The sequence below is a fragment of the Caloenas nicobarica genome, chromosome 29 (genome assembly GCF_036013445.1).
Source record: "Caloenas nicobarica isolate bCalNic1 chromosome 29, bCalNic1.hap1, whole genome shotgun sequence".
Lineage (NCBI taxonomy): Eukaryota > Metazoa > Chordata > Aves > Columbiformes > Columbidae > Caloenas > Caloenas nicobarica.
This window is the reverse complement of record NC_088273.1, coordinates 246,569-272,193: the sequence shown is the minus strand read 5'-3', so window position 1 is coordinate 272,193 and position 25,625 is coordinate 246,569. Positions and strand designations below refer to the sequence as shown.

Sequence of the window (25,625 nt, the reverse complement as noted above, 5' to 3'; positions counted from 1 at the left end):
GGTTCAGTGTCCCCCCACAGTGTCCCCATCCCTGTGAGGGTTCAGTGTCCCCCCACGGTGTCCCCATCCCGGTAAGGGCTCAGTGTCCCCCTGCAATGTACCCCCATGGTGTCCCCATCCCAGTAAGGGTGCAGTGCCACCCTGTGGTGTCCCCATCCAAGTAAGGGCTCAGTGTCCTCCTGCAATGTCCCCCCATGGTGTCCCCATCCCAGTAAGGGTGCAGTGTCACCCTGTGGTGTCCCCGTCCCAGTAAGGGCTCAGTGTCCCCCTGCAATGTCCCCCCATGGTGTCCCCATCCCCGCGAGGGCGCAGTGTCCCCCTATGGTGTCCCCCTCGGTGTCCCTCTCCCCGCGAGGGTGCCGTGTCCCCCCGCACTGTCCCCCTGACGTCCCCGTCCCCCCGCAGACAGCAAGGCCATCGTGGATGGGAACCTGAAGCTGATCCTGGGGCTGATCTGGACGCTCATCCTGCACTACTCCATCTCCATGCCCATGTGGGACGAGGAGGACGAGGAGGAGGCCAAGAAGCAGACGCCGAAGCAGCGGCTGCTGGGCTGGATCCAGAACCGCCTGCCCCAGCTGCCCATCACCAACTTCAACAAGGACTGGCAGAGCGGCCGCGCGCTGGGCGCCCTCGTCGACAGCTGCGCACCCGGTGAGGGGACGGGGGCGCTGGGGTGGCCCTGGGGGACGCGGGGAGGGGGCTCTGGGGGGACCTGTCCCAGCTGCCCGTCACCAGAGGTGTGGGTGACAGCCCTGGGGACATGCAGGGACACAGGGAGGGAACCCTGGGGTGCACAGGGACACTGGGGACACGGGGAGGGGGCTCTGGCGTGCACAGGGACACTGGGGACATGGGGAGGGGGCCCTGGGGTGCACAGGGACATGGGGACATGGGGAGGGGGCCCTGGGGTGCACAAAGATGTGGGTGATGGCGCTGGGGACATGCAGAGATGTGGGGAGAGGTGATGGGGGTGTACAGGGATGCTGGGGAGAATTAGGGGTATATGGGGACATGGAGGGTGGCGCTGGGGGGCACAGGGACACTGAGGACATGGAGGGGGGCCCTGGGGTGCACGAGGGTCTGGGTGACGGCCCTGGGGACGTGCAGAGATGTGGGGAGTGATTATGGGGGTGCAGGGGGATACTGGTGAGAACTTGGAGTGCAGAGGGACACACGGGGTGGCTCTGGGGCTGCACGGGGACGCGGGTGACAGCCGTCAGGGCATGTGGGGACACGGCGGGGTGGCCCTGGGGGTGCGTGGGGACTTTGTGGAGACACGAGCGACGAGGGAGACAATGCAGAGTGGCCCTGGTGGCACACGGAGGGGGCACAGGGCAGCTGTCCCCCTCGCCACCGTGGTGACCGTGTTCCCTGTCCCCTGCAGGGCTGTGCCCCGACTGGGACTCGTGGGACCCCAGCAAACCCGTGGACAACGCGCGGGAGGCCATGCAGCAGGCGGACGAGTGGCTGGGCATCCCTCAGGTGGGTCTGGGGGACACGGGGGAGACACCCGGGTGTCCCCGAGCGGCCCGGTGACCCCCCGGCTTGTCCCCAACCCCAGGTGATCACCCCGGAGGAGATCGTGGACCCCAACGTGGACGAGCACTCGGTCATGACGTACCTGTCGCAGTTCCCCAAGGCCAAGCTCAAACCGGGGGCCCCCCTGCGCCCCAAACTCAACCCCAAGAAGGCCCGAGCCTACGGCCCTGGTGAGGGGGGGCCCCGTCCGCCCGGGGCTGCGGGACCCCTCGTCCTGCCCCCATTCCCTCCCCATTTTGGGGGGCTCTCTGGGGTTTACAACATTGTGGGGCTGCACCAAATTCCCTGCATGTTTGGGGCTCCTCCCTGTGCCCTATAGATCTAGGGGACCCCTGTAGATGTGGGGGGACCCCTATAGATGTGGGAGACACCTATAAATCTGGGGGACCCGTGTTCCTTACAGAGCTGGGGGATGACACCCTATAGATTGGGGTTATCTGTAGACTTGGGGTGTTCCCTATTCCCTGTAGATCTAGGGGGCTCCCTGGTTCCCTGTGGGGCTGGGACCCCTGGCACAGGGCTGGGACCCCCGGATGGGGCCGGGACCCCCGTGGGGTGGGGCTGGGAGCCCCGTGTGCCCCCCCCAGGTGCTGACAGGGAGGTCCCACAGGCATCGAGCCCACGGGGAACATGGTGAAGCAACCGGCTGAGTTCACGGTGGAGACGATCAGCGCGGGGCAGGGGGACGTGCTGGTGTACGTGGAGGACCCCGCCGGGCACCGCGAGGAGGTGGGCAGAGGGCTGGGGGGGCCTGGGGGCTTGGGGTGACAGGGACACCCCGCCGCGCAGGGAGCACCATGCACTCGGGGGTTGGTTTGGGGCTGGGGGCTCCACGAGCTGGGATGGAGGCTCTGGGGTGTGGGAGGTGGGTCCTTGGCAGATTTTGGGGGGGTTTTGGGGTCCCCAGGGGGTGTCACAGCTCCGTTCCCCCTCCGCAGGCTAAAGTGGTGGCCAACAACGACAAGAACCGCACGTTCTCCGTCTCCTACGTCCCCAAAGTCACCGGCATGCACAAGGTGGGTCCCTTTGTGGGGACCTGGCGGGGGGTCCTGATGCATTTTGGGGTCCCTCCCATGCTGTTTCATTCCCTGGTGTCCTCTTTTTTTTTATTTTTTGGCCTTTTGATGTCTAGAAAGACAATTTTGATGTCTCGGGGGTCTTTGGGGCCTCTGGGGAGGTTTTCGGGGCCTCCCATGAGGTTTCCTCCCCCCGACGCCCCCCGACCCGTTTCGGGGTGTCCCCCACAGGTGACCGTGCTCTTCGCGGGGCAGCACATCGCCAAGAGCCCCTTCGAGGTGCAGGTGGGGCGGGCGGCGGGCGACGCCAGCCGGGTCTCGGCGCAGGGTCCCGGCATCGAGCCCCTGGGCAACGTGGCGAACAAGAACACCTACTTCGAGATCTTCACCGCTGGTGCGTTTTGGGGGGGGTCTTGGGGGGCTCGTGAGGAGGCTGGCGGAGCCAGACCCCGGGGATTTGGGGGACAAGGATGCAGCGCGTCCCCACGGCGCAGGGCGAGCGGGCGGGGGTGTGTCCCCCTCGGGGCGGGTTCCCAGCGTGGTGGGGGGCCCCGGTGACCCCCTGTGTCCCCCCACCAGGCGCAGGCCCCGGCGAGGTGGAGGTTTCCATCGTGGACCCCAGCGGGCGGCGGGGGACAGTGGAGCCGACGCTGGAGGCACGTGGGGACGGCACCTACCGCTGCACCTACCGGCCCACGGCCGAGGGGCCCCATGCCGTCCACGTGGCTTTCGGGGGGGCCCCCATCCCCAAGAGCCCCTTCAACGTCACCGTGGGGCAGGGTGAGCCCTGGGGGATGCCCCCCCACACCAAAACGGGGGGCTCTGGCCTCCGCCCCCCCCAGGCTGGGGGTCTCTGTCCTCGTGTCCCTCCAACTTGGGGGTCTCTGTTCTTCCCAGCTTGGGGGCTTCTGTTCCTCCAACTTGGGCATCTCTGTCTCCCCCACCCCGAATCTGGGGGTCTCTGTCCCCCCACCCCACAGCTTGGGGGTCTCTGTCTCCCCTAAACTCGGGGTCTCTGTCCCCCCACCCCCCATCTGGGGGTCTCTGTTTCCCCTGAATTCAGGGTCTCTGTCCTTCCCAGCTCAGGGGGTCTCTGTGCTTCTGCCCCCCCCCAATTCAAAAGGGGAGGGGTCTCTGTGCTTCTGCCCCAACCCGGGCCCTTGTGGGGGGGTCTCTGCCCCACATGTGGGGGTCCCGGGGCTGTCGCTGCAGGGGGGTCTCGCCCCCCCATGACTCTGCTCTGTCTCTCTCCGTCTGTCCTGCTCCTTCTGCCCGTCTGTCCGGGAAGCGCCGGCCGGGGTCCTCGTGGGTGACCCGCTGACGGTATGGGGGGGCTGCTCCCGGATGCCTGGGTCCCTTCTTCCCCCCCCAAGCCCCCATGGTGCCCTTTGGGGTGCCCCTGGGTCCCTCCTCGTAGCCCCTGCCCCAGCCCGGTGGGTTCGAGGGGTCCCCCCAGGGTCCTTTTTGGACCCTCTCCCCTGGCGTGTGCCCCCATGTGGGTTTGGGGGTCCCCCCGGATGCCTGGGTCCCTTTTGGACTCTCTCCCCTGGTGTGTGCCCCCATGTGGGTTTGGGGGTCCCCTCGGACGCCTGGGTCCCTTTTGGACCCTCTCCCCTGGTGTGTGCCCCCACGTGGATTTGGGGGTCCCCCCGGGTGCCTTGGTCCATTTTGGACCCTCTCCCCTGGTGTGTGCCCCCACATGGATTTGGGGGTCCCCTCGGATGCCTGGGTCCCTTTTGGACCCTCTCCCCTGGCGTGTACCCCCATGTGGGTTTGGGGGTCCCCCAGACGCCTGGTTCCCCTTCTCCCCCCATTGTGGGACTGCCCCGGATCCCTCTCCTCCTCCTTCCCCCCGGGGTGGATTTTGGGGTCCCCGTTGTGGCGGGGCCCCCACTGACTCTCCCCCCTGCAGCCTGCAACCCCTCCGCGTGCTACGCCGTGGGGCGGGGGCTGCAGCCCAAGGGGCTGCGCGTGAAGGAGACGGCGGATTTCAAGGTCTACACCAAGGGCGCCGGCAGTGGGGAGCTCAAGGTCACGGTCAAGGGCCCCAGTGAGTCCGGGGTCACCCCTTTGCTTTTGGGGGAGCTGATTTGAGGGGTGTTTGGGGGGCTTTGGGGTGCTCCACAGGGCTTGGGTTGCCTGGACGCAGCCCTTGGCCCGTCCTCGAGGGGATGGGGGGGGTCCCTTGGGTTTTGGGAGGTCCCTTGGGCTTTTGTGGCCCCTAAGGTTTGGGGGGTGCCCTAGGGTTTTGGGGGTCTGTAGGGTTTTGGGGTGGTCTCTAGGGTTTTGGGGACATCCCTCAGGTTTCGCGGAGGTCCCTAGGGTTTGAGGGGGGGGTCTCTAGGGTTTTTAGGGAGGTCTCCAGGGTTTTGGGGTGCCTCGTGTTCTGGGGGGGATCTCCAGGGTTTTGGGGTGCCCCCTGACGTGTGTCCCGCAGAGGGCGCGGAGGCTGTGAAGCAGAAGGACCTCGGCGACGGCGTCTTCGGCTTCGAGTATTTCCCCACGGCGCCGGGGATGTACACTGTGACGGTGACATGGGGGGGGCAGCACATCCCCCGCAGGTGGGCGCTGGGGGGCACTGGGAGGGACTTGGGGGGGACTGGGGGGCACTGGGGTGGACTGGGAAGGACTGGGGGGCACTGGGAGGGAGTGGGGAGCACTGGGGGGACACTGTGAGGGACTGGGGGGGACTGGGAGCACTGGAAGGCACTGGGGGGGACTGGAAGCACTGGGAGGAGGGAACGTGCCCCCAGCCGGGGATCCAGCCCCCGCCACGGGCTGCCGTCCCCGATGCCGGGGGCGTTTTTGGGGTGCAGGACGTTCTCGGGGGGTCGTACCCGTCCTGACCCCCCCGCCCCGTCCCCCAGCCCCTTCGAGGTGAAGGTGTCCTCCGAAAGCGGCAGCCAGAAGGTTCGGGCCTGGGGGCCCGGCCTGGAGGGGGGGGTCGTGGGCAAGTCGGCCGATTTCGTGGTGGAGGCCATTGGGGACGACGTCGGCACCCTCGGTGAGGGGGGGTCGGCCTGGGGGGCTCTGGGGGCTCCTCTGGGGGTTTGGGGTGTTTGGGGGGGGGCTTTGGGGTCTTCCTGGGGCTCCTCTGGGGGTTTGGGGTGTTTGGGGGGGGCTTTGGGGGCTCCTCTGGGGGTTTGGGGTGTTTGGGAGGGTTGGGGTCTCTAAGGAGTCTTGGGGGCTCCCCTGGGGATTTTTGGAGGTATTTTGGGGTCTCTGAGGAGTTTCAGGGGCTCCCCTGGGGATTTTTGGGGGTGTTTTGGGGTCTCTAAGGAGTCTCAGGGGCTCCTCTTGGGTTTTGGGGTGTCCTGGGGAGGCCTTTGGTGTCCCCATGTGTCCCCATAGCCCCTCACCAGCCTCTCCCTCCATGGGGCCGCACATCCTGGGGCGGCTGCTTCTCGGGCCCCCCCCGGCGGGGTTTTGGGGCTCCCCCCGGGGATTTTGGGCCCCCCCTGACCCCCCTGCCCCTCAGGATTCTCGGTGGAGGGTCCATCCCAGGCCAAGATCGAGTGCGACGACCGCGGGGACGGGTCGTGCGACGTGCGGTACTGGCCGCAGGAGCCAGGCGCCTACGCCGTGCACGTGCTCTGTGACAACGAGGACATTCGGCGCAGCCCCTTCATGGCCGACATCCGCCCTGCACCCCGGGACTCCTTCCCCGAGAAGGTGGGGACCCCCCCGGCCTGCCCCGGGCCCCCTGATTCCTCAGGGAACCCCAATAATCCCCCCTTTGCTTGCAGGTCAAGGCGCACGGGCCAGGGCTGGAGAAGACGGGGGTGGCCGTCAACAAACCCGCCGAGTTCACGGTGGACGCCAAAAACGGGGGGAAGGGGCCCCTCAAAGTGCAGATGCAGGTGAGGGGGGTTTGGGGGGGATTTGGGGGGCACCGGGCTGCGGAGGGTGGGACACAGGGTGGATTTTGGGGGGTTCCGTGGTTGTGGAAGGATTTGGGAGCCCGGGCAGGGGGGAGGTGGCACTGGGAGGGCTTGGGGGGATTTAGGGGGCTGTGGGGGGGCTTGGGGGGCTGTGGGAGGATTTAGAGGGGCTGTGGGGCAGATACAGGGGTGCAGCCCCGGTCAGGGCACAATACAATGTGATTTTGGGAGGAAATGAGGATTTGGGAGCCCAAGTACAGGGCAGGTGGCACTGGGTAGATTTATGGGGGGTTCGGGGGGCTATGGGAAGAATTTGGGGAGGACTTGGGGGGCTGTGGAGAGGATTTGGGGGTGCAGTCCCAGTCGGGCCATGACACGAGCTGGTTTTGGGGGGGATATCAGGAGGATTTGGGCCCCCCCTGGGTTGCGATGCTGGTGCCAGTGGAGGGGCCAGGTCTGGGGGTGTGGGGGTCAGTGGGTGGGTTTTTGGGGTGCTGACCCCTATTCCCCCCTCCCCAGGATGCAGAGGGCAACCCCGTGGACGTGTCGGTCAAGGACAACGGCAACGGCACCTTCAGCTGCTCCTACGTGCCCAAGAAGCCGCTCAAGCACACGGCCATGGTGTCCTGGGGGGGCGTCAACATCCCCCAGAGCCCCTTCCGCGTAAGAGGGGGGTCCCCAAACCCCGGTGGGGGGGTCTCGGTGGCTTGGGGGGGGGGAACTGCGGGCCTGACCCCCCTCCCCAAACCGCAGGTGGGCGTGGGGGCCGGCAGCCACCCCCACAAGGTCAAGGTCTACGGCCCCGGCGTGGCCAAGACGGGGCTCAAGGCCCACGAACCCACTTACTTCACCGTGGACTGTACCGAGGCCGGGCAGGGTGAGCCGGGGTTTTGGGGGGGTGGAGAGGGGTTTTGGGGGGGCGGAGAGGGGTTTGGGGGGGGATGGAGAAGGGATTTGGGGGGAGATGGAGAAGGGGTTTGGGGGGGGATGGAGAAGGGGTTTGGGGGGCAGAGGGGGTTTGGGGGGGTTGGTACATGCTGGGAGGGTGTTTGCAGGGTGTGGGGGGCAGAAGGATGCTGGGGGGGTTTGGGGGTGCCGGGGGCTCTCTGGCTGGGTTTGGGGGTCTCTGGGTGGCTTTGGGGATGCCGGGGGCTCTCTGGGGGGGTTTGGGGTGCTGACCCCCCCCGGGCCCCACAGGAGACGTGAGCATCGGGATCAAGTGCGCTCCGGGGGTGGTGGGCCCGGCCGAGGCCGACATCGACTTCGACATCATCCGCAACGACAATGACACCTTCACCGTGCGCTACACTCCACGCGGCCCCGGCGCCTACACCATCATGGTGCTGTTCGCTGACCAGGTGGGCCCGGGGGGGGCTGGGGGGGCTGCTCGGGGGGGCTGGTGGTGCAGGGGGCTGATTTTGGGGGTCCCTCCCCGCAGGCCACCCCCACCAGCCCCATTCGGATCAAGGTCGACCCCTCGCACGACGCCAGCAAAGTGAAGGCGGAGGGACCCGGGCTCAGCCGCTCCGGTGAGTTCGGGGGATGCCGGGGGGGGTCCGGGGGGGGTTGGGGACCCCCCCTGACCGCCCCATGTCCCCCGCAGGGGTGGAGCTGGGGAAACCCACCCACTTCACGGTGAACGCCAAGGCGGGGGGCCGGGCCCCCCTGGATGTGCAGGTGACGGGGCCGGCGAAGGGCGAGGCTGTGAGGGACCTGGAGCTGATCGACAACCACGACGGCACCCACACCGTGAAATACACCCCGGTGCAGCAGGTGAGGGCACCCCAAATGCACCCAGATACACCCCAAAAACAGCCCGGTGCAGCAGTTGAGGGCACCCCGAATGCACCTGAATGCACCCAAATTCACCCAAATACACCCCAAATACACCCAAGTACACCCCAGTGCAGCAGGTGAGGGCACTCCAAAATACACACCCCTGATATGCCCCAAATATACCCCCGAAACCACCCCAAATATGCTCCAAATCCACCCCAAATTATACCCCCAAATCTACCACCCAATATACCCTAAATCCACCCCAAATATACCCTAAATCCACCTCAAATCCTCCCCAAATACCCCCCCCGCAGCAGGTACCAGGGGACACCCTGAAACCCCAGCACCCCATATCTGAAATGCCCCTTGTGTGGGTGGGGGGGCTGTACCCCCGGCGTGGGGCGCCCCCGCAGCCACCCCCCATGTCCCCCCAGGGTAATCTGGGGGTGTCGGTGACCTACGGGGGAGACCCCATCCCCAAGAGCCCCTTCACCGTGGGGGTGACCCCGAGTCTGGACCTGGGCAAGATCAAGATCTCCGGCCTGGACGACAGTATGGGGGGGTCTGGGGGGGCAGGGGGACCCATAGAGCTGGGGGTGCTGCTTAGGGCTGGGGGTTTTAGGGGCTCCATCTCCAGAGAGGATTTGGGGTGGGGGTTTTGGGGGTCTCCTAATCTGGGGGGGATTTGGGGGGGGAGGTTTTGGGGCTCTCAGTGCAGAGTGGGGGCTTTGGAGCAGGACCCTCGGGGCGAGTTTCTGTCAGGCGTTTATTTTGGGGATGTTGGGGATTTTCGTCCAAGGGGACCCCCCGTTTTGGGGTGCAACCCCCACCCCCCCAACACACTTTTCTTCTCCCCCCCGCCCTGCAGAGCTGGAGGTGGGGAAGGACCAGGAGTTCACGGTCAAGTCCAAGGGCGCGGGGGGCCAGGGCAAGGTGGGGGCCAAGATCACGGGCCCCTCGCGCAAGGGGGTGCCCTGCACGGTGGAGCCGGGGCTGAGCCCCGAAAACAGCCTCGTGCGCTTCATCCCGCGCGAGGAGGGGCCCTACCAGGTGGAGGTGACGTACGACGGGGTCCCCGTCCCCGGCAGCCCCTTCCCCGTCGAGGCCGTGCCCCCCACGGACCCCTCCAAGGTGGGTCTGGCACCTGGGGGGCTGTCTGTGGGGTTTGGGGGTGTCCCGGTGGGCGGGGGGGGCTTGGGGGTCATCCCGATGGGGTGGGGGGTCTTGGGGATCACTCCATTAGGATGGAGACCCCTCGTATGGGGGTGTCATCAGAGAGTGGGGTCCCCGGGAGCTGGGGGACCCCAATAAAGGTGCGTCCCTGGTTCTGAGGGTCCCCAAAGACCGAGGGACCCCAATGTAAGTGTACTGCTTGTGATGGGGTCCCCCTAAGAGCGTGTCCCCACTGGCGGGGGTCCCGAACACAAGCAGAGCCCCGGGGGTCTGAGGGGACGTCCCAGGGGTGTCCCCACAACCCGGTGTCCCCCGGGTCCGGGGCTCTGATGGGACATCCCAGGGGTGTCCCCCGGGCCAGGGGGTCTGAGGGGACGTCCCAGGAATGTCCCCACAACCCGGTGTCCCCGTCCCTGCAGGTTCGCGCCTTCGGGCCGGGGCTGCAGGGCGGTCTGGCCGGTGTCCCGGCCCCCTTCACCATCGACACCAAGGGCGCCGGCACGGGGGGCCTGGGGCTGACAGTGGAGGGTCCGTGCGAGGCCAAGATCGAGTGCCTGGACAACGGCGATGGCACCTGCGCCGTCACCTACCTGCCCACCGAGCCCGGCGACTACAATATCAACATCCTCTTCGCCGGCGCCCACGTCCCCGGCTCCCCGTTCCGCGCCCCGATCCGGCCCCAGTTCGACGCCTCCAAGGTGACGTGTTCGGGGCCGGGGCTGGAAGGGGCCACGGCCGGGCAGCCCGGCCACTTCCGCGTGGACTGCAGCCGCGCCGGCACGGCCGAGCTCACCATCGGCATCGCCTCGGAGGCCGGCGCCCGCGCCGAGGTGCGCGTGGAGGACAATGGCGACGGCACCTACACCATCGCCTACACACCGCTCAGTCCTGGCGTCTACACCATCACCGTGGAGTACGGCGGGCAGCCCGTGCCGCACTTCCCCAGCAAGGTGCGCGTGGAACCTGCTGTCGACACCGCCGGCGTCAAGGTCTACGGGCCTGGCGTGGAGGGCAAGGGTGAGCGCAGGGATGCAACTGCGGGCGCCTGGCCCCCCCGGCCCCGTTTTCCGTCCCCTTGGCCCCGTTTTCCGTCCCCTTGGCCCCGTTTTCCACCCCCGTTTTCCACCCCCGTTTTCCACCCCCATTTTCCACCCCCATTTTCCATCCCCTTGTCCCTGTTTTCCACCCCCTGTTCCCCACCCTCCCAACCCCATTTTCCACCCTCTGGTTCCCATTTTCCACCCCCTGTTCCCATTCCCCACCCTCCCAACCCCATTTTCCTCCCCCGTTTCCCACCCGTTTCCCACCCGCTGACCCCCCTGTCCCCCCAAGGCGTGTTCCGAGAAGCGGTGACCGAGTTCGACGTGGACGCACGGGCGCTGAGCAAAGCCGGGGGTCCCCACGTGAAGACACGCGTGTCCAACCCCTCGGGGAACGTCACCGAGACCTTCGTGCAGGACCGTGGCGACGGCACCTACCACGTGGAGTACACGCCGTACGAGGAGGGTGAGTGGCTTTAATGCTTTAATACTTCTACTCCAAAATGAATCTTACAGCTCTTGAGAATCCCGCAGTATCTCCAAAATAAGACAGGGTCTTATACTAATTTTTGCTTCAAAGCTTATTACTTTTTTACATGTAAAGCTGCCTGGACACTATTTAAACTGACTTATTTTATGAACTGTGAGTAGGGCCTATTTTTGGAGTAGGGCTTATGTTTCGAGCATCCTCAAAAATCCTGAAAAATCACGCTAGGTCTTATTTTTGGGGTAGGTCTTATTTTTGGGGTAGGTCTTATTTTTGGGGTAGGTCTTATTTTCAGGGAAACAAGGGTATTTCCTATTTTGAATGATGTGATGTATGAAAGTAGAGGACTCACTCAAGTTACCAAGACCACAAACAATAGCTGATCTTGAGTCAGGTTTCTTTCTGTCTTTCCTCAATTCCCTAAAATGTTTGTGAACATACTCCTAACTCATACTGAGCAGTGTCGTTCTCGAAGATTCCTCACGTTAACATTACGCTGAACATATAGATTTACAAGACGAGTAAAGGCTGCCGTCGATTTAAGAGGCGATAGCAGGGCAGAAGTTAAAACCGCGTTTAAACGCGCAGTCCCCACGGCGTCCCCAGCGTGTCCCCGTGTCCCCGCAGGGCTGCACACAGTGGACGTGACCTACGCCGGCAGCCCCGTGCCCCACAGCCCCTTCCGTGTCCCCGTCACCGAGGGCTGCGACCCAGCGCGCGTCCGCGTGCACGGCCCCGGCATCCAGAGCGGCACCACCAACCAGCCCAACAAGTTCACCGTGGAGACCCGGTGAGACCCCCGCATCGCCCCCCAAAACCCCCCCGGGCCCCCAAACCACCCCTCGGCGGTCACCACGAGCAGCCCCCCGTGCCCCAAAGCCCCCCGCGCCCCAAAGCCCCTGCCCATGAACCGAAATCCCCACTTGGGGCTGAAACCCCAAACCTCTGCACTCCAAATCAATCTGGTGTCCCCTAAAGCATCTTTGTCCCTCAAATCTCCCCACACCCTGAGTGTTTCCCCTCCTGATCCCCCCAAACCCCCCTGTACCCTGAACCGCTCCCCTCCCGGGGGCCGGGGGTTTAGGGGGGCCCCCCTGACCCCCGCATGTCCCCCGCAGCGGTGCCGGCACAGGGGGCCTGGGGCTGGCGGTGGAGGGTCCCTCGGAGGCCAAGATGTCGTGCACCGACAACAAGGACGGCAGCTGCTCTGTCGAGTACATCCCGTATGAACCGGGCACCTACAGCCTCAACGTCACCTACGGCGGCCACCAGGTCCCCGGTGAGCGCTCGGGGGGGTCCCGGGGGGACACGACGGCGTCGGGGAGGCGTCTGCGTCACCCCCGTGTCCCCCCGGCCGCGCAGGGAGCCCGTTCAAGGTGCCGGTGACGGACGTGGTGGACTCGTCCAAGGTGAAGTGCGCGGGGCCGGGGCTGACGCCGGGCGCCGTTCGAGCCAACGTGCCGCAGAGCTTCACCGTGGACACCAGCAAGGCCGGGGTGGCCCCCCTGGATGTTAAAGTGCTGGGGCCCAAAGGTGGGGGGGGCTCGGGAGCCTTGCGGGGACCCCGATCCAAGGGGAACGGGGGGGACTGGTGGAAAGGGGGGTTCTGTGGGGGGCCTGGAGCGCCCCACAGGGTGTCCTTGGGGTCGCCTGTGGGGTCTTGGGGTGTTCAGTGGGATGTTACAGGAGCTCTTGGGATGTCCCATGGGGTGTTACAGGGTCTTGGGGTGCCCCATAGGACTCTATAGGGGGTCTTGGGGTGCCCTGTGGGGTCTTGGGGTGCCCCATAGGGGGTCTGGAGCGCTGTAGGAGCTCTCGGGCGCCCCCCGGAGCAGCGCAGGCTCTCGGGGTGTTCCCTGGGGAGCCATGTGGTCTGGGGGTGCCCCAGGGGTGTCCCGGGGGTGCCCTGACGCCCCATTTCCCCCCAGGCGTGGTGGAGCCGGTGGACGTGGCGGACAACGGGGACGGGACGCAGCGCGTGAGCTACGTGCCCTCCCGCGAGGGGCCCTACAGCATCTCGGTGCGATACGGCGACCAGGAGGTGCCGCGCAGGTAAGCGGGGGGCCAGGGGGGCCCGGGGCGGGTTTTTGGGGGGCCGGTTTGACCCCCCACCCTCTGCCCGCAGCCCGTTCAAGGTGAAGGCGCTGCCCACGCACGACGCCAGCAAGGTCAAGGCCAGCGGGCCCGGGCTGAACACGACGGGCGTCCCCGCCAGCCTGCCCGTGGAGTTCACCATCGACGCCAAGGACGCGGGCGAGGGGCTGCTGGCCGTGCAGATCACGGTGGGCACGGCGGCGGGGGACGCGGCGGGTTGGGGACACCCCGGTGACATCCTCGTGTGTGTGTCCCCCTAGGACCCCGTACCCTGATGGCAACATCCCGTGCTGTGTCCCCGTGTCCTGACACCCCTGCAGGGGCATCCCGGGTGTCCCTGTGCCCCCAATGTCCCCAACCTCATGTGTCCCCCTACTCCACATTTCCCCAACCCCATCCCTTCTGTGTCCCCGCACTGCGACGCCCGTGTCCCCCCTGTCCCCGTACCCTGATGTCAACGTCCCTGCGCTGTGTCCCTGTTCCCGACACCCCGGTGACACCCCCGTGTGCGTCCCCCAGGACCCCGAGGGGAAGCCCAAGAAGGCGACGATCCGGGACAACCAGGACGGCACCTACACGGTGTCGTACGTCCCCGACATGACCGGGCGCTACACCATCCTCATCAAGTATGGTGGGGACGAGATCCCCTACTCGCCCTATCGCATCCGCGCCGTGCCCGCCGGCGACGCCAGCAAGTGCACAGTCACCGGTACGTGTCACCGCGGGGGGGGACGCGCTCCGGGGACACTGGGGACACGCCGCCCGCCGGCGGGGGCACCCGCACCCGCTTCAGCCGTCACCGCGGGGCGGGTGGGGGGCCGGGGGGTGCGGGGGGGTCTCACCGCCCCGGTCTCACTGGATTTCTTGCTTCTCTGCCCACCCCACGCCCCCCACGCCCCCCACCCCGTGTTGCCCACGCTGTAGTCTCCATCGGAGGTCACGGCTTAGGTAAGCTCACGGCATGGCTCGCTTGGCGTCGGGGAGCATGTGTGCCCCCCCGCAGCCCGAAACTGCCCCCCCAATCTGCCCCAGCGCTCCAGATCTGCCTCTGCCCCCCAAAACTGACCCCACACCCCAGACCAGCAGGACCTTCCATGAAGGAGGGACCAGGTCTGGTTTGGGGGGATCCTTGGGCTTCATTCAATACTGGGTGGGCACCGCCTGTTCCCCTTAAACTACAGGGGGTGTCCCCCAACTTTGTTTAATGATGAGGGGCCACCCAGATTTCATTTGCTGATTTGGGGTCCCCCAGACCTCATTTAATGATGAAGGATCCTCCTGAGACTTCACTTAGTGATTAGGGCCCCCCAGATTTAACATAACAATGAAGGGCCCCCCCAGACCTCACTTAACATCTGCCCCCCGCCCAGGTGTCGTTTGCCAATCAGGCTTCTCTTAACTGGGGGGTCCAGACCTCACTCAACATGGGGTCCCCCAGTTCTCCTTGCTGATGGGCGTCCCCCCCGCCCAATACCGGGGATCCCCTTTGGGGGCTTAATTGTGGGGTGTCCCCCAAACCTCGTTAACTGGGTGGAGGGGGCTCCTTGTCCTGGTAGCCAGAACCCATTGGTGTTTTGGGGGGTGTCTCGTCACTGGGGGGTCCCCCAGCCTGTCCCCCCTCCCCGTGACCTGGCACGAGTTTGCCCACCCTGGGGGTGCTCCGGTGACCCCCACGCCCCCCGGCAGGCGCCGGCATCGGCCCCACCATCCAGCTGGGCGAGGAGACGGTGATCACGGTGGACGCCAAGGCGGCGGGGAAGGGGAAGGTGACGTGCACGGTATGCACGCCCGACGGCTCCGAGGTGGACGTGGACGTGGCCGAGAACCCCGACGGCACCTTCGACATCTTCTACACCGCGCCCCAGCCTGGCAAGTACGTCATCTGCGTGCGCTTCGGGGGCGAGCACATCCCCAACAGCCCCTTCCAGGTCCTGGTGAGTCTGGGGGGGACGCGGGGAGGGTTTGGGGGGGGTGGGTCTCGGCCCTTGCTAACGAGCTCGTTACGGCAGGCGACCGACCGGCCGCTGCTGGGGGTGAACGGGCTGGACATGGCTGGGCTGCGCCCCTTCGACCTCGTCATCCCCTTCACCATCAAGAAGGGGGAGATCACGGGTGAGCACCACCAAAACACCCCGGGGGGGTCCCCAAAACTACCGGTGGCATCCCGGGGGGGTCCCCCAAGTCCTCTGGGTGGGGGGAACCAAAACAGCTTGTGTCCCCAGGGTGTCCTCAGGCCTCCCGTGAGTCCTTCTGGGGGTCTCTGGAGCCGGCTTGGGGGTCCCCAAAGCCCCCCGCCCAGGTCCTCCCAAGGAGTCCCCAAGGCCTGAGTGTCCCCAGGTCCTCCCAAGGGGTCCCCAAGGCTGCCAGGGTCCCCCCAGGGTGTCCCAAACCCCCGTGACCCCCCGTGCCCCCCCAGGGGAAGTGCGGATGCCCTCAGGGAAGGTGGCCAAGCCCGACATCACGGACAACAAGGACGGGACGGTGACGGTGCGGTTCGCCCCCACCGAGGCTGGCCTGCACGAGATGGACATCCGCTACGAAAACATGCACATCCCAGGTTTGGGGGACAATCGGGGGGTTTTGGGGGACAATTGGGGGGTTTGGGGGGGCTTCACTGAAGCATCGTGGCCGTGGAGGTGCCGTGACGCCGTCCCACGTGCCACCACGTTGTGATGTCCCCGCAGCCAGGAAGGTTCTCTCGTGGCAGTGGGGGGGTCTGGCTACCCCTCTGACCCCCCCGGACCCCCGTTTTTCCCCCCCTCCAGGCAGCCCCCTGCAGTTCTACGTGGATTACGTCAACAGCGGCCACGTCACCGCCTATGGCCCCGGCCTCATCCACGGCACTGTCAACAAGCCGGCCACCTTCACCGTCAACACCAAGGACGCGGGCGAGGGTGAGCCGGGGGGGGGTCCGCCGGGCGCTGGGTGGTCCCCGAGGGGTGCAGGCCCCCCCTGAGCCCCCTGCCCCCCCAGGAGGGCTGTCGCTGGCCGTGGAGGGTCCGTCCAAGGCGGAGATCAGCTGCACCGACAACCAGGACGGGACGTGCAGCGTGTCCTACCTGCCCGTGCTGCCCGGCGACTACAGCATCGTGGTCAAGTACAATGACAAGCACATCGCCGGGAGCCCCTTCACTGCCCGCATCACCGGTACGGGGGGACAGGGGGGCGCAGGGGGCACCCCCGGGTGTTTTAGGTGCTCCTGGGGTGCCCTGGAGTGGCGCAGGGGGGAACTGAAGTCCCCAGGGGACTTGAAGTCGTTCTGGGGGGACCTGGGAAGGGTCTGGGGGTCGGTCTGGGGATCCCTAGGGAGGGTCCGGGGTCTCTCAGGAGGCTCTGGGGTCCTTTGAGGGAGCTGGGGGTGCTTAGGGAGGCTTTGGGGTCCCTCGTGGGGTCTGGGGTCTCTCAGGAAGGTCTGGGGGTCCTTAGGGAGGCTCTGAGGTCCCCTGGGGAGTCTGGGGTCCCTTGCGGGGCCTGGTGCTCCTTAGGGAGGGTCTGGGGTCTCTCAGGGGGGTTTGTGATCCCCTGGGGGGTCTGAGGTCTCTGGGGAGGACCTGGGGGTCCCTGGGGGGGTTTGGGGCGCACCAACGGCGCCGTGTCCCCGCAGGTGACGACTCCCTGCGCCTGTCCCACCTGAAGGTGGGCGCCTCGGCCGACATCCCGCTGGACATCGGGGAGACCGACCTGAGCCAGCTGACAGCCACCGTCACCTCCCCCTCGGGCCGCAAGGAGCCCTGCCAGCTCAAGCGGCTGCGCAACGGCCACATCGGTGACGTGGGGACACGGGGGGACATGGGGGGGACATGGCCCCGCACCGCGCTGCGGGGTGTGGGGAACTCCCGGGGTCCGCGGCTGAGCGAGGGGACACAGCGGGGACACAGGGACACACAGGGGTGTGGGGACGTGGAAGGGACACCGGGCCTGGGGACACAGGGGCACGGTCACGGTCACCTCATCTGCTGGTGTACAAAGAGCCCAGGCAGCTCAGACGCCTCCGGAGTGTGTCGTGATGTCCCCGTGTCCCCATGTCCCTACACCAGGTCCCTTCGGTGGCCTCATATTGGGACACCTGTTTGAACACAGTGACGGTGTCCCTGTGCTGTGTCCCCTTGTCCTGCCACCCCTGTTCCCCTGCTCTGACCCATGTCCCGACATCCCCTGTGCCCCCCGTGTCCCTTCTGTGTCCTGTGGGACACCTGTGTGTCCCATGTCCCCAAAACATGATGACAATGTCCCGCGCTATGTCCCCGTGTCCTGACACCCCCGCAGGGGCATCCTCTGTGTCCCTGTACCCGCCATGTCCCCAACCCCATGTGTCCCCCTGCTCCCCATATCCCCTAACCCCATCCCTTCTGTGTCCCCGCACTGTGATGCCCGTGTCCCCCCTGTCCCCATACCTTGATGTCAACGTCCCTGTGCTGTGTCCCCTTGTCCTGACACCCCTGCAGAGGCACCCCCGGTGTCCCTGTGCCCCCCATGTCCCCAACCCCATCCCTTCTGTGCCACCCATGTCCCCCTACCCCATCCCTCGTGCATCCCCATGCTGCGTCCCCCCTGTCCCCGCGCTGACTGTCCCCCTGTCCCTGCAGGCATCTCGTTCGTGCCGCAGGAGGTGGGGGAGCACCTGGTGCACCTGTCGCGGGGGGGGCAGCCCCTGGCCCGCAGCCCCATCACCGTCACCATCAGCCAGGCCGAGCTGGGGGACGCCAGCCGGGTGCGGGTGACGGGGCCCGGCCTGCGCGAGGGACGCACCTTCCAGCCCGCGCACTTCGCCATCGACACCCGCGAGGCCGGTACGGCCCCCCCGGGGGGTTCCCCCCAAGCTCTGGGCATCCTCAAAGCCCCCCCAGACCCTCCCAAGGCCTAGGGGTCCCCAAAGCCCCCCCAGGTCCTCCCCAGGAGTCCCCAAGGCTGCCAGGGTCCCCTCAGGGCTCTGGGGGTCTTGGTCCCGCTGACCCCCCCCGGCCCCCACGCAGGGTACGGGGGGCTCAGCCTGTCCATCGAGGGCCCCAGCAAGGTCGACATCGGCACCGAGGAGCTGGAGGACGGGACGTGCCGCGTCACCTACTGCCCCACCGAGCCCGGCAACTACATCATCTCCGTCAAGTTCGCTGACCAGCACGTCCCTGGTGGGCACTGGGAGGGCGATGGCGGGGACTGGGGACCAACTGGGGGCACTGGGAGGGCGATGGCGGGAACTGGGGACCAACTGGGGGCACTGGGAGGGTGATGGGGGGGACTGGGGGACAACTCGGGGCACGGGGAGCACTGGGGGAGGGCAATGGGGGAGACTGGGGATAATGGGGAAGGGCACTGGATGGCAGCTGGGAGTGCTGGGGCCAACTGGGGGCACTGGGAGGGTGCACTGGGGTAATTCGGTCCCTGGGGGCACTGGGAAAGCGCTGGGGTTACTGGGAGGGAGCGGGGGGTGTGTTTTGGGGGCGCCCTGACCCCCCGCCCCGCAGGGAGCCCGTTCTCGGTGAAGGTGACGGGTGAGGGGCGGGTGAAGGAGAGCATCACCCGGCGGCGCCGCGCGCCCCCCGAGGCCAGCGTGGGCACCCCCTGCGACCTCAGCCTCAAGATGCCCGGTGAGCATGGGGGGGCCCGAGTGTCTGGGGGGCCCTGAGCGTCCCGGGGGAGGGTCCAAGTGTCCCTGAACGTCGCCCAAGGACCCATGTGGGGACCCCAAAAACCTGGGGGGAACCTCAGAGATACTGAGAGGACCCCAAGGACCCGTAGGGGGACCCCAAAAACCCAAGAGGGGGACACTAGAAATAAAGAGGGGACCCCAGAGATACAGAGGGGACCCCAAGGACCCAGGTGGGGCCCCTAAAAACCCAAGAGGGGGACACTAGAAATAAAGAGGTGACCCCAAGGAGCCATGTGGGAACCCCAGAGATAAAGAGGGACCCCAAGGACCCAAAAACCCAAGAGGGGGACACTAGAAATAAAGAGGGGACCCCAAGGACCCATGGGGCGGTCCCAGAGATAAACAAGGACCCCAAGGACCCACGTGGAGACCCCAAGAACCCAAGAGGGACACCCCAGCTATCAAGAGGGTCCCCCAGAATTAAAGAGGAACTCCCGGGAGCCACGGCAGGGCCAGCGGGGCCCCCCTGACCCCCCGTTTCCCTCAGAGCTGAGCTCCCCGGAGGTGACGGCGCTGGTGACGGGCCCGTCGGGGCAGGCGGTGCCCACGCAGGTGCTGGACGGCGGCGGCGGCTCCTACGGCGTGCGCTTCGTGCCGGCCGAGACGGGCGCGCACTCGGTCAGCGTCAAGGACCACGGGCAGCACGTCCCCGGCAGCCCCTTCCAGTTCACCGTGGGGCCGCTGGGCGAGGGGGGGGCGCACAAGGTGCGCGCCGGGGGGCCCGGCCTGGAGCGCGCCGAGGCGGGGGTGCCAGGTGAGCAGGGGGACCCCGAAACGCGCACACGCGGGGCTGGGGTGGGCATGGGGTGTGCTGGAGCTGGCCCAAACCTGCTGGAGCTGGCCCAAACCTGCTGGAGGTGGCCCAAAATATACTGGAGGTGGCCCAAAATATACTTGAGATGCCCCGAAACCCCCTTGAGGTGCCCCAAAACCCATTTGAGGTGCCTCAAAACCCAAAAACCTACTTGAGGAGCCCCAAAACCCACTTGAAATGCCCCAAAACCTGCTCGAGGTGCCCCAAAACCCTCTGAAGATGTGCCAAAACCTTGAGATGCCCCAAAACCCTCTTGAGATGCCCCTAATCTGACTTGAGATGCCTCAAATCTGACTTGAGATGCCTCAGAACCTACACGGAGCTCCCCAAATCCTACCTGGGGCTCCCCAAAACCTGCCGGATCCCCCCCCAGCCCAGCCCAACCTGACCTAGCCCCAGCTCCCTCCAACCGGGGGGCCGCCCCCCACACGACGGGGTATTGGGGGGGGTGTCAGGCCTTTGGGGGAGCCCTGACACCCCCTCCCCATGCCCCCCCCAGCCGAATTCAGCATCTGGACGCGGGAGGCGGGCGCCGGGGGTCTCTCCATCGCCGTGGAGGGGCCCAGCAAGGCCGAGATCGCCTTTGAGGACCGCAAGGACGGCTCCTGCGGCGTGTCCTACGTGGTGCAGGAGCCCGGTACGGGGCTGGGGGGGCATTTTATGGGGCTGGGGAAAGGTGGGGACCCCTCCCCCCTGCCGTGGTGACACCGTCCCCCTCCCCGCAGGCGACTACGAGGTGTCGGTGAAGTTCAACGAGGAGCACATCCCCGAGAGCCCGTTCGTGGTGGCGGCCACGGCCCCGTGCGTGGACGCTCGGCGCCTCACTGTTTCTAGCCTTCAGGTGAGACATCGGGAGAGACCCCCCCCAAAACCCCCCCGGCGGCCATGGGGCTGCGGGGCCAGCGCACGGGGGGCTGGAGGAGTTTGGGGGGGCCAGATAGGGGTAGTGGAGTCCTAGGGGGGTTTAGAGGGGTTTGGGGGGCACTAGAGGGGTTTGGGGGGGCTGGATAGGGATAGTGGAGCCCTAGGAGGGTTTTAGAGGGGTTTGGGGGGGCTGGATAGGGATAGTGGAGCCCTAGGAGGGTTTTAGAGGGGTTTGGGGGGGCTGGATAGGGATAGTGGAGCGCTAGGGGGGTTTTAGAAGGGTTTGGGGGGGCTGTATGTGGATAACATGGCTCTGAGGAGAGTTAGTGGAGTTTTGGGGTGTCCATAAGAGTCCATGTAGCTCTAAGGGGGCTCTAGGTGGGATTTGGGGGGGCTCTGTACAGACAGTGTAGCCATAAGGGAGACTTAAAGCGGTTTGGGGGTGTCTGTAGGGTCAGCACAGCTCTGCAGTAGCTTCAGTGGGGTTTTTGGGGTGTCTGGGGGGTCAGTGCAGCTCTAGGAGGGGCTTTATTGAGGATTTTGGGGTGTCTGTGGGGCTCTGTAGCTGTTTTGGGGTGTCTGGGGTGTGCAGCTGGATTGGGGAGTTCTGTAGCGGGTTGGGGGCTCTGTAGCAGTGTGGGGGCTCTGTAGCAGTTTTGGGGTCCCTGCGCTGGCTCAGGCAGCCCCCGTGTCCCACGGGGTCCCGGGGCTCTTCTCTCGTGTCTCTTTTAAAGGCTATTAACAGCCCCCCTGTCGCCCCCCCCCAAATTTGGGGGGCGACCCCAGGGCCCGGAGGGGTCTTAGCGGGAGAGAACGGCCCCCCAGCACCCCCAAAGCCCGGGGCCCCCCGTTCTCTCCCGTTAAACTCTCCGGCCCCCCAAGGTAAGTGGGGCAGGGGGTGGGGACTCCCGTGACACCCCCAAACCCCCCTGGCTTTGGGGGACCCTCAAACCGGGGTGCTGGGGTGACACCTTCCCCAAAGCGCATCCTCCCCTCGTTATTTTGGGGTTCGGGTCACCCCAGGGTCTGAGCTCCCCCTCCCCGTGTGGGGATCTCGGGGTGCAGATCGCCGCCGGGGTGATTTTGGGGTGCAGAGCCCCCCCCAGCATTATTTGGGGTCTTGACCCGCCAGGGTTTTTTTGGGGGGGGGGGGGGATAAATCCCCCCGAGGTTATTTGGGGTTGTTTGTCCCCCCAGGGTTATCTGGGGAGGGTTTGGGGGTGTCATGCCCACTGGAATTTTGGGGGCTGAGGATTTTTTTGGGGGGTATCAACCCCCCCATGATTATTTGGGGTGAGGATTTGGGGGTGTCACCCCCCTGTATTTTTTTGGGGGGGGGGTTGTCCCAGGTTTTCCCCAGGGTTTGGGGGTGTCCCCTGGGGCTGGGGATGTTCCCCCCTGGGTTTGGGGTTCTCCCCCAGCTTTGGGGGTGTCCCCTCAGCTTTGGGGATGTTCTCTCCGGCTTTGGGGGTGTCCCCCCAGGTTTGGAGATGTTCTCTCCAGGTTTGGGGGTGTCCCCCCGGGTTTGGGGCTGTCCCCCCAGGTTTGGGGGATGTTCTCCCCAGGTTTGAGGGTTTCCCCTCAGGTTTGGGGGTGTCTCCCCAGGTTTGGGGGTGTCTCCCCAGGTTTGGGGGATGTTCTCGCCGGGTTTGGGGGATGTTCTCCCCGGGTTTGGGGGATGTTCTCCCAGGGTTTGGGGGTGTCCCCCCAGGTTTGGGGGTGTCTCCCCGGGTTTGGGAGTGTCTCCCCGGGTTTGGGGGATGTTCTCGCCGGGTTTGGGGCTGTCCCCCCAGGTTTGGGGGATGTTCTCCCCGCGTTTGGGGGATGTTCTCCCCAGGTTTGGGGGATGTTCTCCCCGGGTTTGGGGGTGTCCCCCCAGGTTTGGGGATGTCTCCCCTGGGTTTGGGGCTCTCCCCAGGTTTGGGGCTCTCCCCAGGTTTGGGGGTGATCCCCCTGGGTTTGGGGTTCTCTCCAGGTTTGGGGCTCTCTCCAGGTTTGGGGGTGATCCCCGTGGGTTTGGGGCTCTCCCCCGGGTTTGGGGGTGTCCCCCTCTGTTTTGGGGTGTCCCCCCCGTGCGGGGGCCCCCCCTGACATGTCGCCCCCCAGGAGTCGGGGCTCAAGATTCACCAACCGGCCTCGTTCGCCGTGAGCCTGAACGGGGCGCGGGGGGTGCTGGACGCCAAGGTGCACAGTCCCTCGGGGGCGCTGGAGGAGTGTCACATCACCGAGGTCACCCCAGGTAGGCCCGGGGCTGCACCCCGAAACCGGCATCCCGGGCCGAACCTGCACCCCGAAACCTGCACCCCAAACCGGCACCCCCCGGGCTGAACCTGCACCCCAAAACCTGCATCCCCTGGGCCGAACCTGCAGCCCAAAACCAGCATCCCCAGGCCAAACCTGCACCCCAAAACCAGCATCCCCAGGCCAAACCTGCACCCCAAAACCAGCATCCCCAGGCCAAACCTGCACCCCAAAACCAGCAGCCCAAAACCTGCATCCCCCAGGCCAAACCTGCACCCCAAAACCAGCATCCCCAGGCCAAACCTGCACCCCAAAACTGGCAGCCCAAAACCTGCATCCCCCAGGCCAAACCGGCACCCCGAAACCAGCACCCCAAAACCTGCATCCCCCAGGCTGAAATATGCATCTCCTGCCCCAAAACCCGCATCCCCCAACCCAAAATCTGCATCTCCTGCCCCAAAACCCGCATCCCCCAACCCAAAATCTGCATCTCCTGCCCCAAAACCTGCATCCCCTCCCTGAAATCTGCCCCCCAGGGGTGCTTTGGGGACCCCCCGGGCTCCTTCCTGGCAGCCAAGGGGGAGGAGGATTTTGGGGTGTCCCCCCCCAATTTGGGGGAGTGTTTTGGGGTGTCCCCCCACTTTGGGGGAGGGTTTTGGGGACCCCCCCACTTTGGGGGTCTCCCTCCAGCCCAGTTTTGGGGTCCCAGGGAGGCTGCAGGGCCCCCCCTGGCCCCAGCAAGGGGTGGTTTTTATGGGGGGGGCCCTGGCTGACCTTGCCAGGCCCCTGTTCAGGCCCCCCCCATATGTGGGGGTGCTGGGGGGATTTTGGGGTGCCCCGTGGGGGTCGTGTCTCACAAGGTGGCCCCGGAGGGGTGCAGGGGGGTCCCCGTGGGGTGGGGGGGGCACCATATGGGGTTGGGGGGCTCCCTGATATCAATGGGAGCCCCTCTGGGTCCAAGGAGATTTTGGGGGGGGTTGTGAGGGTCTCTGTGGGGCTTGGGGGGGCTCTGTGAGCCTGGGGGTGTCGTATGGCCATGGGGGGGTGTGGGGAGGTCCCCGTGGGTTGGGGGGGGCTCCCATGGGTTGGGGGGTCTCCATGGTATCAGTGGGAGCCCCTTTGGGTCCGAGGGGGTTTTGGGCAGCCCTGGGGGGTGTGAGGGGTTCGTGGGGGTCTCTGTGGGGTTGGGAGGGGGGTCCCCATGGGGTTGGGGGTCCCCAGGCCGTTGGGGGGTCCCTGTGGGGTTGGGGGGTTCCCAGGCAGTTGGAGGGTCCCCATGGGGCTGGGGGTCCCTATGGGGTTGGGGGTCTCCATGGTATCAATGGGAGCCCCTCTGGGTCCGAGGGGGTTTTGGGCAGCTCTGCGGGTCAGGGAGGGTTTGGGGGGGTCCGGGGGGGTTTCGGGGGGTCCGTGCGCCCCCCTGAACCCCCGCGCCCCCCCAGACAAGTACGCGGTGCGGTTTATCCCGCGGGAGAACGGCGTGTACTCCATCGACGTGAAGTTCGAGGGGTCGCACATCCCGGGGAGCCCCTTCAAGGTGCGCGTGGGGGAGCCGGGGCAGGCAGGGGACCCCGGGCTGGTCTCCGCCTACGGGCCCGGCCTGGAGGGCGGCACCACAGGTACGGGCTTTGGGGCTGGGGGGGCCTGCGGGGGCTGGGGGGCTTCTTGGGGGTCCTACAGGGGCTGGGGGGCTTCTTGGGGGTCCTACAGGGGCTGGGGGTCCCTGCAGGGGCTGGGGGGGCCTCTCGGGGGCCTCAGGGGGCACATTGGAAGTTGGGGGGCCTCTACAGAGTCTTAGGGGACCCTATGGGATTGGGGGGGCTCTGTGGGGTCCCCATGGGATTGGGGGGGCTCTATGGGGTCCCCATGGGATTGGGGGGGCTCTATGGGGTCTTAGGAGACCCCCGTGAAGTTGGGAGGGGCCTCTGTGGGATTTTAGGGGACCCCATGGAGTGAGAGACCTCTACAGAGTCTCAGGGGTCCCCATGGGATTGGGGGGGCTCTGTGGGGTCCCCATGGGATTGGGGGGGGCTCTGTGGGGTCTCAGGGGACCCCATGGGATTGGGGGGGCTCTGTGGGGTCCCCGTGGGATTGGGGGGTCTCTGTGGGGTCTCAGGGGACCCCATGGGATTGGGGGGGCTCTGTGGGGTCCCCATGGGATTGGGGGGTCTCTGTGGGGTCCCCATGGGATTGGGGGGGGCTCTGTGGGGTCTCAGGGGACCCCATGGGATTGGGGGGGCTCTGTTGGGTCTCAGGGGACCCCATGGGATTGGGGGGCCTCTGTGGGGTCCCCATGGGATTGAGGGGGCTCTGTTGGGTCTCAGGGGACCCCATGGGCTTGGGGGGCCTCTGTGGGGTCCCCATGGGATTGGGGGGGGCTCTGTGGGGTCAGAGGAGGCCCCTACGGGTTTGGGGGCACCTGGGCGGGGGTTTGGGGGTTCCGCGTGTCTCAGGAGCGCCCTGTGAAGTTGGGGGGCCCTCCGCGGGCTCTCGGGGCGCCCCCCCCGTCAGCGCCCCCCCATCCCGCAGGCTCCCCGGCCGAGTTCGTGGTGAACACGGCCAAGGCGGGCCCGGGGGCGCTGGCCGTCACCATCGAGGGCCCGTCCAAGGTGAAGATGGAGTGCAGGGAGTGTCCCGAGGGCTATCGCGTCACCTACACCCCCATGGCCCCCGGCAGCTACCTCATCGCCATCAAGTTCGGGGGCCCCCACCACATCGTGGGCAGCCCCTTCAAGGCCAAGATCACCGGTACCGGGGGGCAGAGGGGCTGGGGGGAGCGGGTTTGGGGTGCTGGGGGGGATTTGGGGGGGCAGAGGGGCTGGGGGGAGCGGGTTTGGGGTGCTGGGGGGGATTTGGGAGGGCAGAGGGGCTGGGGGGAGCGGGTTTGGGGTGCTGGGGGGGATTTGGGGGGGCAGAGGGGCTGGGGGGAGCGGGTTTGGGGTGCTGGGGGGGATTTGGGGGGGCAGAGGGGCTGGGGGGAGCGGGTTTGGGGTGCTGGGGGGGATTTGGGGGGGCAGAGGGGCTGGGGGGGATTTGGGAGGGCAGAG

The 25,625-nt window shown here is 66.5% G+C and overlaps 1 protein-coding gene across 4 annotated transcripts in view; it reads left to right on the top strand.

Moving 5' to 3' along the window:
• FLNA (filamin A) overlaps nucleotides 1-25,625 on the top strand; it is a 33,663-nt gene that overhangs the window by 5,998 nt on the left and 2,040 nt on the right. Inside the window, exons 3-45 of one of the 4 annotated variants that reach the window (XM_065653336.1) lie at nucleotides 406-654; nucleotides 1,388-1,485; nucleotides 1,565-1,712; nucleotides 2,153-2,271; nucleotides 2,481-2,558; nucleotides 2,790-2,952; nucleotides 3,138-3,338; nucleotides 4,471-4,608; nucleotides 4,996-5,119; nucleotides 5,426-5,562; nucleotides 6,037-6,230; nucleotides 6,305-6,418; nucleotides 6,959-7,102; nucleotides 7,193-7,316; nucleotides 7,637-7,797; nucleotides 7,878-7,968; nucleotides 8,043-8,212; nucleotides 8,653-8,770; nucleotides 9,087-9,349; nucleotides 9,811-10,408; nucleotides 10,724-10,897; nucleotides 11,546-11,708; nucleotides 12,037-12,197; nucleotides 12,281-12,451; nucleotides 12,847-12,970; nucleotides 13,044-13,200; nucleotides 13,532-13,721; nucleotides 13,937-13,960; nucleotides 14,699-14,946; nucleotides 15,022-15,124; nucleotides 15,429-15,569; nucleotides 15,778-15,906; nucleotides 15,986-16,159; nucleotides 16,617-16,778; nucleotides 17,599-17,802; nucleotides 17,986-18,138; nucleotides 18,475-18,597; nucleotides 19,147-19,413; nucleotides 19,973-20,110; nucleotides 20,199-20,314; nucleotides 22,444-22,576; nucleotides 24,021-24,197; nucleotides 25,108-25,326. In XM_065653336.1, coding sequence (XP_065509408.1) covers nucleotides 406-654; nucleotides 1,388-1,485; nucleotides 1,565-1,712; nucleotides 2,153-2,271; nucleotides 2,481-2,558; nucleotides 2,790-2,952; nucleotides 3,138-3,338; nucleotides 4,471-4,608; nucleotides 4,996-5,119; nucleotides 5,426-5,562; nucleotides 6,037-6,230; nucleotides 6,305-6,418; nucleotides 6,959-7,102; nucleotides 7,193-7,316; nucleotides 7,637-7,797; nucleotides 7,878-7,968; nucleotides 8,043-8,212; nucleotides 8,653-8,770; nucleotides 9,087-9,349; nucleotides 9,811-10,408; nucleotides 10,724-10,897; nucleotides 11,546-11,708; nucleotides 12,037-12,197; nucleotides 12,281-12,451; nucleotides 12,847-12,970; nucleotides 13,044-13,200; nucleotides 13,532-13,721; nucleotides 13,937-13,960; nucleotides 14,699-14,946; nucleotides 15,022-15,124; nucleotides 15,429-15,569; nucleotides 15,778-15,906; nucleotides 15,986-16,159; nucleotides 16,617-16,778; nucleotides 17,599-17,802; nucleotides 17,986-18,138; nucleotides 18,475-18,597; nucleotides 19,147-19,413; nucleotides 19,973-20,110; nucleotides 20,199-20,314; nucleotides 22,444-22,576; nucleotides 24,021-24,197; nucleotides 25,108-25,326 — 7,083 coding nt within the window. Of the gene's footprint in view, nucleotides 1-405; nucleotides 655-1,387; nucleotides 1,486-1,564; nucleotides 1,713-2,152; nucleotides 2,272-2,480; nucleotides 2,559-2,789; nucleotides 2,953-3,137; nucleotides 3,339-4,470; nucleotides 4,609-4,995; nucleotides 5,120-5,425; nucleotides 5,563-6,036; nucleotides 6,231-6,304; nucleotides 6,419-6,958; nucleotides 7,103-7,192; nucleotides 7,317-7,636; nucleotides 7,798-7,877; nucleotides 7,969-8,042; nucleotides 8,213-8,652; nucleotides 8,771-9,086; nucleotides 9,350-9,810; nucleotides 10,409-10,723; nucleotides 10,898-11,545; nucleotides 11,709-12,036; nucleotides 12,198-12,280; nucleotides 12,452-12,846; nucleotides 12,971-13,043; nucleotides 13,201-13,531; nucleotides 13,722-13,936; nucleotides 13,961-14,698; nucleotides 15,125-15,428; nucleotides 15,570-15,777; nucleotides 15,907-15,985; nucleotides 16,160-16,616; nucleotides 16,779-17,598; nucleotides 17,803-17,985; nucleotides 18,139-18,474; nucleotides 18,598-19,146; nucleotides 19,414-19,972; nucleotides 20,111-20,198; nucleotides 20,315-22,443; nucleotides 22,577-24,020; nucleotides 24,198-25,107; nucleotides 25,327-25,625 lie in introns of all 4 variants that reach the window. The other 3 variants (XM_065653337.1, XM_065653333.1, XM_065653334.1) reach the window with 3 other exon arrangements.